General features: G+C 39.7%; 1 protein-coding gene across 3 annotated transcripts in view; it reads left to right on the top strand.

Moving 5' to 3' along the window:
* Window positions 1-13,798, top strand: part of MTUS2 (microtubule associated scaffold protein 2) — a 645,452-nt gene that overhangs the window by 469,482 nt on the left and 162,172 nt on the right. For all 3 annotated transcript variants that reach the window (XM_055124406.1, XM_055124395.1, XM_055124399.1), the window contains exon 6: window positions 4,054-4,215. In XM_055124406.1, the coding sequence (XP_054980381.1) occupies window positions 4,054-4,215 (162 nt within the window). The remainder of the gene's footprint in view (window positions 1-4,053; window positions 4,216-13,798) is intronic.

The raw sequence follows: 13,798 nt of genomic DNA, 5'->3' as shown, positions 1-13,798 counted from the left end.
CAGATTTATCCAGTAAAATCTTATGAGTGAAAACTTATGGGCCAGAAAAAACCAAGTTTGTTTAAAAAAAAAAACTCAATGAAATTAGTACCTTACCAATACTCTATCCAGCTAGTTTTTCATTCAGATTAGAAGGAATGACACAAAGCTTTATGAGCAAGCAGCAGCTTAGGAACTTAATGCCATGAAACCAGTTTTGTAAGAAACTTTAAAGGGGCTTTTCTAAGTTAAGATAAACTTCAGAAACATACGTAACTACTACAGAAGGATGGAAACAAATAATTTTATCTCACTCAGAGTTAATGGCCAGAGTAATTCCTGAGTGCATGAGCCAGGAGTAACTCCTGTGCAACGCCGGATGTGACCCCCCCAAAAAAAATAGAAAAAAAAGTCAAAGGCTGGAAAATAATTTTACAAGAAAGTAATTCCCTTTAATAGGCAGTGGTGGCCATACTTATATGAGACAATACAAACTTCAAGTTTTAAAAGACTATAAAGGCAGGAGACTTAATTAGCAAGAGATAGTTCAAAACGAACTCATACTCCTAAACATATATGCACCTAAGGATGGATCATCAGGTTTTTTTAAACAACCACTAATGGACCTAAAGAAAGATGCTGACAGCAACATAATAGTAATTGGAGACTTTTAAGACCTTACATACACAAAGAATATATCAAAGTAGGTAAAAACTCAACAAGGAAATGCTGACATTGAAGGAATAAATAAAAAAGATGGGCTAATTGTACTACTTTTTGCATCAACTCTTACCCCCTCTCCGGATCAGACAGTGGAGCTGTCAGACTCATCTGGGCATATAAACAGAAGCAGTAAGGATTGAATTTATGACCTCATACTTCTAGGAACTTTAAGCCACCATCTTCCAGGCCCTTCAAATCAGGGATCCTAAACAGAAGACCTGTCACTTCAATGAATACAGATATCATGGAGCTTTGAACTTGGGACCTCAAAGGCATCTTAAGTCTCCCAGCCATCTTCTAAGCCTGCATCAATTTGTTAAAGTGTGCAGGTATACAGGCATAGAACCTTTTTATTCTCACCACACCTATGGAAACTGATCATCATTTTCCCACTTGCAAATGATGAAAACTTGGTGCAGAGAAAGATGAGGGTAAAGCAGGTCTCCACACCTTGCCAAGTCTATTCTCATCATTTCTCATCTTACTGATGTTTCTATTGTTCTGTGGCCCCGTGGGAGGCAGCTGATTTTCTCAATCATTCATGCCAGAGTGGATTAAGCTTGGCTTATAAAGAGATGACTGAGTTAAACACATGAAACACAACCCCTGGCTAAATTCTCAGAACATTTTCTTGACTCACATGGGCACAATTTGTTTATTTCCAGTTGTTTCCTTCCTCTATCAAACACTGACATTAAATGTGATTCTGCATTGTCTCGAAGTGCCCCGAGCATTCAGCAGCCGTTTCCAATTCCAAAGTTCATTTCTCTTTAGTTACTGGCCAACTTAGGCTAGATTTTAAAGAGTGGTACAGTTTATGCCAACCGTATCTCCAAACAATGGTCAAAAGTAGAGTTTTATTTTATTTTTGATAATTCAAGACTTTTCTCATAGGGGAATGCATAACTTCCTTGACACTTCAACTTCAAATAGATAAATTAATTCCCAACCTGGAATGCAGCCAAATATCTTAATTGCCCTGCTTGCTGAATAATAAATTTCATGTGAAAGAACGATTCCAGACACAAGAGGATATGATAAAAGGGCATTTGAACTCTACAAATGATATACAGTATATCCCTGCATAAGAAACTCTGATGAATTTCTAGATAAAAGAGAAAGATTTTGTGCTCAGTTGAGCTTCTACTCTGCACTTCAGTACATAGATTGTTCTAGCAAGATGTCAGCAGGAGGCTAGACATGCCGCAACTCTATAAGAAATATTTCTAGTGGCTGAGTTCTCCTCCCCAATATTAGTGTTAATGTCAATGCTAGGACTGGACACAGCCTGCTCTGTGCCTGGCAAGGTTCACTAAAACTTGTGCTTGCTTTATTCTGACATTTGTGACCCAGTGTCACTGCTCTCTCTGTAGTCCCAAGGCATTCACTCTTCTTGCCTAGATCATTTGTGCCCTCCAAACTCTGCAGCATCATTGAAAACCTGGCCCAGCACCACAGAAGAACCTCAGGCCATAGTGCCAGTGTTAGGAAACAGCACACCTTTTGTTGTTTTCCCTTCTCAGCTGCACTTTTCTTTAAAATCCTAACTATTCATTCCTCAAGGAAACAAAAGCAACAATATATGAATGGCTGAATAGAATTCCCAGGTGTTTCAAACACCTCTGCCATTTTAATAATGTTACTCATATGCATTCTAAACAGAATGTTATGACTATCTTTTTAAAATGACAAAAAATGATGAGAACATTCAATGTTTCATTCAAATTCTGTGTATTTCTTCCAACTGTCTCTGTGTGTTTCCACACTATCTTGATTCTAGATATCTAGATAGTTTCCACACTTTCCTAACAGATTAATTTTATTGCAACCAAGGACTCATCTCAGTACACTTGGCTCTCTGTTTAAACTGCTAGATTAGACTTCCAAGCTGTACTCAGAATTATCCTTAGGAAACATGCCGTAGGGGCCAGAGCTATTGTACAGCAGGTAAAATGCTTGCTTTACATGTGGCCAACTCAGTTGTAATCCTGAGTACCAGGAGCCCTGCTCAGAGTGAGCTTGAACACCACAGTGTGTGATCCCAAGCCCAAAATGAAGAAAGGAAAATGTATGTTTTAATGGGAATGGGGGAGAGGTGGAGGGCTCTTCATTGTCTTTAAGAAGATATACTGCAGTAGGTTTGGAAAGATCAAGAAGGAAAACTCAGGACCTCAGCACCTTTGTGCATTTATGTCATGCACATTGCTTTGTATAAAATTCAGAAAAATGTATTAGAAACAAGCTTTTTGGTAGGTTGATAATAATAAATAAAAATCTTCAAGAAATGTAATCTGCATTTGAAATAAACTAGGCTCTCATCCAGGGTCCCCTGGGTTTGGCAACACTTCAGGTTTTCAACTTTCTTTACTTAAAAAGGATTCTCTGTTTCCATACTTCACATTCTTTTAGCTTCATTGGTGCCTGTGTACATACATATTCACAAGTTTCCTGAGTTACTGTTTTTTTTTAAAAAATGTTGCTTGTCCTCTGTGAGTTATCAAATGATTATCACATTCATATAAAGTTACACACCCACTGAAAAACATATGTGGGGTCAGAGAGAGGTTACTGAAGGCAGGATGCTTGCCTTGCATATAACCAACCAGGGGTTTAATCCCCAGTACCCCAACTGATTCCCTAAATACCACCAGGAACTGTCCCTGAACACAGAGCCAGGAGGAAGCCCTAAGCACAACGGGGTGTAGTCTAAAACCAAAACCAAAACCCAAACACACAATTTGTATTGGCCCAGGGCAACTCAAGGGCCAGTTCAATTCCCAATACCCATGGGCCACTAAGCTTTGCCTGGAACACACCCATGCATCATGAGTGGGGCCTAAAAAACTAAGAGGGAAAAAGAAGAAACTTCTGTGTGTGCCCATATGTGTGTCAGTCATCAGAGGAATGAGTCTGCTCTGGGCCCTTGTGTCACCCCTTCCACAAGGGACTTAAGTGACAAACTTCCATGTGATGATAAAGGGAGCTCTTTTTCATTTTTTTTTTGGTTTTTGGGTCACACCCAGCGATGCACAGGGGTTACTCCTGGCTCTACACTCAGGAATTACCACTGGCAGTGCTCAGGGGACCATATGGGATGCTGGGATTAGAACCCAGGTCGGCCTCGTGCAAGGCAAACACACTACACGCTGTGCTATTGCTCCAGCCCCAAGGAAGCTCTTTTTCTACATCTAGTTCCTAAGAAACACTTTGCGAGACCCCTTAATGAGACTTCAGGCAATTTCTAAAGCAGATGATGGCATTAGGAAGGGTTGGCAACTACAAATGGTAAGGGAGGGGGTATCTATCTATTTTTCATGAAGTTATAATGAACACACTGTCGACCTCCTACAGGTTCAACCCCTGGGAATGAAGACCAGCCTTCCGTGAAGGCATCTCTGCCTTCCAAAGATGCACCCAAGGGGTCCAGTCGAATGACCCCTCCAGCGTCCTCCAGCGTGACAACACCCCGCAGGAGTCTGCTTCCAGCTCCAAAGTCCATGTCCACACCTGCTGGTAAGTCTCTCTGCCTTGAAGATGCTCCAATGACAAGTGCCCTTTATGCCTTCTAAGGTCTTTGAAAGTCCCTGTGTACAGCAGATGAGTTGCAGTTGACATTAAAAATTAATATTAATAATACTGCTTTCAAGGGTCACAGATATATCCATCTGCTTAAATTCTCACAATTTCCTCTCCCTGCTCCATGGAGTCTACTGGCATTCCACGGATTCAGTTACCAAAACATGAGAGTTCAGTTATTTTAAGCAGATTGACACTTGGCTCCAGAGAGTGGAGGGGCAATCAGTGGAAAGCCTCTCAGGAGCTCCAGGCTGCTCCTGGGGAATCAGTGGCACAGCTCCACAGAAGTGCTGCTCCCACAGTAGTCCAGGAGTCCTTTCCCGCCTTGGGGATCCAGCTCAAGAACGCTGGAGGCCAGGGCTCAGCAGCTACTGTGGAGGGTCCACACTACTTGATAAACCCCAAATAGGTACCTACCACTTTCACAGCCTTAAAGCTCGTGAGCACAGGAAACTTAGTGGATACAAGTGTGACAAGGGAAAGTACCTGTCTGCAGAAACTGGCCAGTGAGCCCACTCACAGCCCTGCCACACTCTCTCCACTTCATCTTATGCAAGAGCATCTATTTCCCTTCAGGGATACCCAGCATATAGCTCTTAGCTTTGTGCTTCCACTATAAGGAGGCAGAAGAAGACGGCATGGTGAGCCCCTGTTCACTGTGGATGCTCCCCTCCATTGTTAATTATCCCTCCTACTTTTTTTACCTATGTTCATGTGGTCACACAGCAAACCTGTATACAGACACACATACGAGCTTAGATGAGTTTCTAAAGTTGAACTATCATTCTCCTGTTGTTCTATATGTTGCTTTTAAAGACCAGCCCTGAAAATACCTTCAAGACTATAGAGCTCCTCATCCTTGTCAGTGAGTACCTGTGTGGCTCGTCCATGATTTATCTGTTCAGCTGCACCACCACTGAGGGACTAGGACTCTGTGACTGCCTTTGGCTCTGTGCACAGTGCTGCAAGAGAGGTCTGGAGTGGATATTCCTCTTTATGGGATTGATTCCTCAGTGCGGGACCACTATGCTTGATGCATGGATATTGCTAGATCTTTTCTTACAGAGGTCACAATTCTTCACATTTCTACCCATATTCCTGAAATAGGAATTAGTATAGTTCAGGAGGTGAGGCACTTGTCTTGAGTGTGGTCAATCATTCCCATTTTGATCTGCAGCACCATATATGAGCCAGGAATATGCCTTACACCAACAGCCAGTGTAGCCCAGAGTTGTTGGGGGAAAATGGTGAAGCTGACTAGCCTCTAGGTTTAACTACTAAGAAGTAGAAACACAAAGACAGCAAAGCATTTTATATAACTTTACATAAATAGAATTAGCAAAGCCAGACTCTGGGAAACTGACTGATTAACTCACCACTAGCATCAATTACAAAACATTATTTTGAAAAGCATACATCAAACAAATAACTTGGGATGAAAGGAGATGGAGAGGGAGCCTGTAAATTATTAAAGACCAAGACATGCCTACCAATTTCCCACTGTGAAACTTATTTTGGCTCCTAATTTAAAGAGATCATAAAGAGTTTTTAGAAAATAACTGAAGAAATGGAAACACTGACTATCATTGAGATTAATAAATTATTAATATTTAAAAGATCCTATTTATGACTTTTTGAATTTTATTTTATAAATACACCTATATGAAATGATATGCTTTCAGGGATTAGTTTAAAAATAATTGAATTATTTATGCTCATAATTCAGGATAATGACAAGGGAGTGAGTGTGTTACAGAAGATAAAACAACACTAGCTGCACATTGCTCGTTGTGGACTTTGAGTGTTAGAATGTTACCTGTACTAGTCTCTGCACTCTGATATATGATTAAAATGTCACACAGTTCCAGGGATGTGGTTTAGTTGTAGGGCACATGTGTGGTCTCACATGTGAGACCCTGGGTTTGATCCCTAGCACTGCAGAATAAAAGATGGTAACTCTTTGGACCAAGGAAGTCACTGGGTTACAGAATACATGCCTTGCAAGTGTGAAGTCCTGAGTGCAATATTTAGCATTGCATAATAATAAAAATAATAAAGTACTGTTAAAAAATTACAAATGCGCATGCACACATGAGGGGGAGTGATGTGTTTTGTGTTGTTCGAACTCTCTCTCTCTCTCTCTCTCTCTCTCTCTCTCTCTCTCTCTCTCTCTCTCTTCTCTCTCTCTCTCTCACCGCTATCGCTTGGTACTCTCGAGCCGCTGTCTGTTGACCAGATCAGGATGGCTCCTCCTTGTGCTTGTGCTCTGCTTCTGTGTGTGCCGCTGTGCTCTCTTCTGTCTGTTTCTCTATTTCTGTCTCTGTAGTCTCTCCTCTGGTCTATTCGAACCTCTCTCTGTCTCTGCTTCTGTGTCTTCTCTCTCGCTTCTGTGTCTTGTCTCTTGCTTCTGTGTCTTCTCTGCTGTCTTCTCTGGTGTCTTCTCTCTCCACTTCTGTGGTCTTCTGTGTCTTCTCCCTTCCATGTCTTCTCTCGTGTCTTCTGTCTTGCCTTCTTGTGTCTTCTCTGTCTGTCCCCCTACAGTCTTGGTTTATATAGCAATCATATGGGGTGGTGACACAAAGGTGGGCTGAACATTAACAAATCAACAAAGAGGGTAAGACCATTTCCCCAGGAAATTAACAAAATCTCATCTAAGGAGATTACTCCAGATTACTAGGAGATCCGCTCAAGGGTGGGGTCCAGACAAGGGTGTGTCACTTTCTTCCTTCCTCAGCTGGTAATCCACTTAAATAGTTATAGTAAATTTACTTGTAATATTTCTAGCACTGTCATTCAGTATGAGCACAGTAAGAGATATATCAGACTTAAAGTTTGGTTCTTCCTGAGGACATTCACTATATATTCCAGACCACAGTCCTCAGGCCAGTTTAGTCTTCCTAACCCCATCAGGGTCCTTGTCTCATCATTACTTTTAGATCATGACAACATTTGTCTATGACCATGCTCTCAACTTATAGTTGACTATTGTAGCGCTTTGGCCTTGCCCATTTCAATGCCAGGATAGCTCACAGCTCGCCCTGGGTCCATTCTGTCCCTCGCTGGGACCCTGCTTTTGGGGTTCTAGGAACTAAGGGCAACTGAGTTCAGAAAGCAGATGCCCAGGAATAAATATAATTGGAGTCAATCAGCTCCCAAGTTACAAAGCATAATATTAACTGTCTTCCTGTGTCCATATAGAAAAGGCATTGATTTAAGGTAAACTAAGTTCCCTGCCGCAAGGCTAAAAGGACAAACCCAATGTTATCCTACAAAGTATCATATAGTTACATAGTAAAACGTAGTGGCTCTTTTAGTGGCATTAGAGTCCATGGAGATACATTGTTTCAGATGTGAAGAAGATAAAGACAGGAAATAACATTGTTTAGAACTCCTCTCCCCCCCAAAAAACATTGTAATTTTTTTCAAATATTCTGCTATCTAGGAGATATTTTTTTTCTATTTTTTTTTTTTTTTGCTTTTTGGGTCACATCCGGCAATGCTCAGGGGTTACTCCTGGCTTTGCACTCAAGAATTACCCCCTCTCAGGGACCATGTGGGATGCTGGGAATCGAACCTGGGTCGACAGTGTGCAAGGCAAATGCCCTACCTACTGTGCTATTTCTTCAGCCCCATCTAGGAGATTTTTTTAAATCACACTTTCTTTTTGTTTGTTTGTATGCTTGTGTAATTTGATTATATTTCTTTTTCTCTGGATTCAGTCATGGAAGTTGTAGGATTATAAGTATTAGTCAGTTTCTTCTAAGTTCTCCAACTTAGAATACTATCTTTTGTGTTTCTGTTTGACCCTATTTATTAGAATTTTCTCTTTTATTCTTAGTTAAACCTAGTTAATTGTAGTTTTTTTTATCTTTTTTTTTGGTCATTTTTTTGGGGGGTCACACCCGGCGATGCACAGGGGTTACTCCTGGCTCTGTACTCAGAAATTACTCCTGGCGGTGCTCAGGGGACCATATGGGATGCTGGGATTTGAACCTGAGTAGGCTGCATGCAAGGCAAACACCCTACCCACAGTACTATCACTCCAGCCCCAATTGTAATTTTGTTTATGCCTTTGTAGAATGAGGTCTTGGTTTAATTGATCCCTTTATATTGTCTATTAATTTGTGCTTCTGGTTTTGGTTTACTGATTGTAGGGTTGTTTTTGTTGCTATTGTTCTTCTTTATCTAGTTCCTTTAGGTGTAAATTTGTTGACAATATAACATGTTCATTTGAATCTTTTCTCATTTCCTGATATGAATCTACATTGTTATAAATTTATTTTATTGTATTCCACATGGACTGGAGCGATAGCACAGTGGGTAGGGCGTTTGCCTTGCACGCAGCTAACCCAGGTTTGATTCCTCCATCTCTCTTGGAGAGACCAGCAAGCTACCGAGAGTATCCCACCCTCACTGCAGAGCCTGGCAAGCTACCCATGGCGTATTCAATATGCCAAAAACAGTAACAAGTCTCACAATGGAGACGTTACTGGTGCCTGCTCAAGCAAATCAATGATCAGTGGGATGACAGTGCTACAGTGCTGTGTCTTTTAGCTTACATCTTTATTCTCGCTTGTTCCCAGGAACATTTTTTTTCCTTTCTTAATTTCCTCATTCACTCAGTAGTTTATTCAATTGCATATTATCTAGTCTTTTTGTATTTGGGCCTTATTAACTTTCTTTTTATGATTGAGCTTATGGCATTGTTTTATGAAAAGACAGTTGATAACATCTCAGTTATCATAAATGTACTGCTTTTTTGTGTGTGTCCAGTGTGTGGTTTATCTTAGATAAGTTTCCATGTGCAGTGTTGTCCACTTTGGGAAGCACTAGACCAGGATTTGTCTGTGGACTTCTATGAGTCACATTACAGGCCAGAAGCTTTCCAGCTTTTTTATCACTGCTGTCATCTTCCATGGCCTTAGCCCAGCAGACCTGTGGTAGTGGAGGTTACTGTGCGAACCAGTTTAAGATATGATATGTTCTTCTTCCACCATTCTCAGAACAAGATTAGTGAGGGAGAGGCCGTATTTGTCTTCTTGGCTAGTTAGGGTGAGGAGACACATTGCTTAAAAACCCACAGAAAGTAGAATTAAGTTGTCAGAGGAAGGCATGGATTCAGGAGATGAAGCAGAAACTTAAAGATTGTAGGACATCGTCTTCTAAGTTATCTACCATCATCACTTAGGACTTCCTTGTATTCCAAACATATTGTTACTAAAAGACAAATGTTATTACTGAATTTTGGCCTTGCATTTGTTCCATTGGTTTGAATTTCTAATTTGAGTAAAATCAAATTTCTAAAACATAATAAAAAACAGTAACAAGAAGTCTCACCAGGAGACATTACTGGTGCCCGCTCGAGCAAATTGATGAACAATGGGATGACAGTGCTACAGTGCGACAGTGCTAATCAGTTTTAACATTGTCTTATTCCATCATCAAACTGAAAATCAAGGTAGAAGTACATACTATAGTTAAGTTTCAAACAGTTTAATTTCTTGGGACTGAAGGGTTTGGGCTATTGTCATTACTAACCATAGAATGCTGACTCTTAATTTAAGGAATGTAGCCAGAAACTGTGATTTTTTTCTTTTCATTCCTTAGAGAGTTCAGTCTAATGGTGGCCGAGCTCTTTGGGCCATCTGCTCCAGTACTTCTTTCATGATTGTAAATGCTATTTTCTGTTTACAATAGACAGACATTGGGAGCAGTTGGGCTGTTTACTTTCACCTAGATTTCTTTTTTTTATGAGTGGCTTTTTTTGTAGTTCATTCACTCTGCAAACTTCTAAGTGTCTGCTTTAAGACATAGGTAACTTGGATTCAAAGATAATTAGAACAGCTCTTACCTTTGGGGAGTAAGGTAAGGTAAACAGATTTGTAGACTAATGATTAGAGTGAGTAGAAGAGTTTTATAATACCATCATCTGGATGCCAGTTAATTGTCATCACCCAAGAGTTTGTAGTGAGATGTATTAAAATGACTGACCTGAGAAAAGTTAAAGTAAATATTTAATTTATTTTAACCTCTTTCTAGTTATCTGGTCATCTTTCTATTTATTTTTTATTTGTGACTTTCAGATTTCTTAAAATATCCAGGGGAGTATGCAGGAAGGGAAACAAAATCACAGGCATGGGGATTAAGAAAATGAGGAATTTCTGAGGAAGAGAGGCAGGAGCTTTTTGGCTCCAAGTGTGAAAAAAAGAGCAATCAAAGATTGTGTGACCTCACTTGGAGAGAGAAACTTGAGCCAGAGAGAGTACAGTGGAAGTGCTTACCCTGCAGACGGCTGACCTTGGTTCAAGTCACTATTAATACATATTACCAGCAGGGGGCACACTTCTGAGCATAGAGCCATGAATAACCTCTGTGCATGGCTGTGTGTTACCCTCCACACAAAGAAAATAAATAAAAAGAGAAACCTCTTTTCTAGTAAAAATGTCATATCTCCAGCCCCTATTTCTATGGAAAAGCTAGAACATATTTGGAAAAAATTACAAAAAATACAGAAAGAGCACAGAAACTAAACGAACTTATTTTTCTCTAACTCTTCTCCAATTATATAACAATATTGCAACACTGACAATATTTACTACTAAAACAATATTTTACCCCTTTCTGTAAGTATTCAAAAAGGTATAAATACAAAGGTTTATTTCTATTTTAAATCTCAGATAAATTGGGTTATGTTCTGCACCCTGCTCCCTCATAGCATATTACTGTGAGCTTGATCACACACCACTGATATAGATATACCTATTTTTAATGGTTGTAGAGAAATTCATTGAATAAAACAGCATAACTTATGGAAATATTACATTATTCATGAGTATTTAGACTGTTTCCAATTCTTTCATGTTATAATCATCCGAGTGCAGAAAAAAGATCTCCCATCCTCTGGCTAGATGATTAATCCAAACAGCGTCAAACAGGTTAGTAAAGAAATACCAATATAATAACATATATGTGAAGAATTTACATGACAACAGTATAAAGAAAAATACTTTGCCCTGGGTAATACCTGGTTGAAGGGACGGGGTATCGAGGGGAGGAGAGATTGCGTAGGGCAAGGAGGAGGTGACCCCATTCTTTCCTCTAAGAGTAAAGAGATGAGTTTCTCAGCTAGAGAGGACAGGTTCCCTGATAAACGCACAGCTGGGGACACCCCCAGACTACATTCTTTTAGGTCAGAGAAAGGGGCAGGCAGTGATTGCTTTTTCAATTAGGAGAAGGATGCAGGACTAAATTGGGGCAAGAGCTGCTCAGCCTCCAGAGCTTTACCGCTTAAGGAGCAGAGTGCGCATTCTGAACACAGTTCCTCCCAAAGGCACACCGACCATGATGACACTTACTAAAAGGGCCACCTCTGTCTATATTGCAAAAAAACTCATCTGGCTCTCCAGCAGAGACAATTCCATGTAATCAGTGTCGTCAACAAGCTCCCTCCATCTACTCCTACAGCTTGAACAAGCACTTTAATGAGAGGGATTCCTGGAATTAGACATGCTGGATTCCATACTCTACACAGAGTTTTGTTGCTTTATTATTTTTTTTTATTTTGAGGCCACACCTGATGATGCTCATGGGTTACTCCTTGATCTGCACTCAGGAATCACTCCCAGTGGGCTTGGGGGACCATATAGGAAACTAGGAATTGAATCTGGTTCAACCTCGTGCACGGTAAACACCCTACCCACTGTACTATTTCTCCAGCCCTATAAAAAGATTTTTAGAGATAATTAGAAATTCAATTTGAAAAGACTGTACCAACTTATATTCCTATTTTTAGTACAAAAGTAGTCGTTGGCCATAACTTCACCCATATTGGCTGGGATAAATCTTTTTTATTTTTCTAATTCAATATTTTATTTTTCTAATTCAACTATTGCATCTTAAAAAAACAAAATGTTCTTAGCTGTTCATAAATTTGAAAATATCTTCATACATCTGAGATCATTGATTCCTTTGTACTTTTTTTTTTTTTTTTGCTTTTTGCTTTTTGGGTCACACCCAGCAGTGCACAGGAGTTACTCCTGGCTCTGCACTCAGGAATTACTCCTGGTGGTGCTGGGGGACAATATGGGATGCTGGGAATCAAACCCGAGTTGGTTGCATGCAAGGCAAACACCCTACCTGCTGTACTATTGCTCCAGCCCCTGATTACTTTGTACTTTTGATATCTGTTACCCACACAACAGCAGGCAGGGCATTTTCCTTGAATTAAACCCAGTTTAATCCCCAAAACCCCATATGGTTCCTCAAGCCCTGCCAGACTGATTCCTGAGTGCAGAACCAGGAGTCAGACCTGAACACCACGGGGTATAGCCCCAAAACAAAGGAACAAAAAGAAGTACATAGAAATAACTCAAGCAGTAGGATAAAAATCCACTCTAAGAAAAAAATAATATAGGAGAAATTGGAGAAATAGCACCTAATCTCACAGCCCATGAATAGTCATTAATAACTAGTCCTCAGTTAATACTATCTAATACTAATAATTAGTCCTCAGTTAATACTATCAATAGGTTCTTTTAAATTACAACTTTAAGGGAAACTGGGTCCAGGGATGTGGCTCTGTGGCACAGTGTATACCTTACATGCTTAGAAACCTACGTTTGATTCTGACACTGTCCAAAAAATTAAATAAATAAAAGAATGTTCACTAGAAATGACTTATAACAAAACTAACTTTATCCTGGGCTTATTGGTATAGGACTGAAGTACTATGGAATATTTTGTCACAGAAACATGATCAAACTTCCAAATAAAGAACCAAGAACACTTAGAATAGTAAGCATTTGTATCTGCCCATTCATGTGTCCTTTCATTCATTCACTCATTTATTTTCCAACCTGGTTATACCAGTTCAGGGGTCCAGTTCTAGAATCTGTCCAGATAGTCAGGGCACAAGGAGGGAACTGATCCTAGACAATGCCCCCTTTCGTTATAGAGCATGAGCATGTGCACTCACAGAAACACACACACAAATACACACTCACACTCACACACTTGCTCACTCACTCAGGTGCAGTTTAGACACTTCAGGGACCTAATGAATGTATGTTTGGGATGTGGGGAAAACTTAAATAACTAAAAAATAATAATTCAGACATGGGGAGTGAGTATATGCAAACTCCACACAGAGAATGGCCTTCTCCAGAAGTAAAATATTTTTTCTCATGAATGTTATAATAAAATGATAGTGAATATGATTATGTTATTCATGGAGCTGCTGTGTATTGGCATGTTTTCTTCCAGTTTTTTTATCACTATAAGTATGAATTTTTTTTCTATGCCCGAATTGGTACTTTGTATCCAATTATGTATCTTGCATTTTCATTTGACATTTTATCTTAAGCATTTTATAATGACATGATAAGTATATGGATATATTACTGTTAATGGTGTTATAATATCAGTGATTTACCCTAATTTGTCAAACTGTTTATCACCTGTTCAGTATTGTTTGTTTTCAGTTTCCCTATCAGGAAACAATACATTGCAATGAGCTTATTTT

This window comes from Sorex araneus, chromosome 1 (assembly GCF_027595985.1).
Source record: "Sorex araneus isolate mSorAra2 chromosome 1, mSorAra2.pri, whole genome shotgun sequence".
Lineage (NCBI taxonomy): Eukaryota > Metazoa > Chordata > Mammalia > Eulipotyphla > Soricidae > Sorex > Sorex araneus.
Note: the sequence above shows the minus strand (reverse complement) of the source record. Positions and strands in the feature narration are given on the sequence as shown.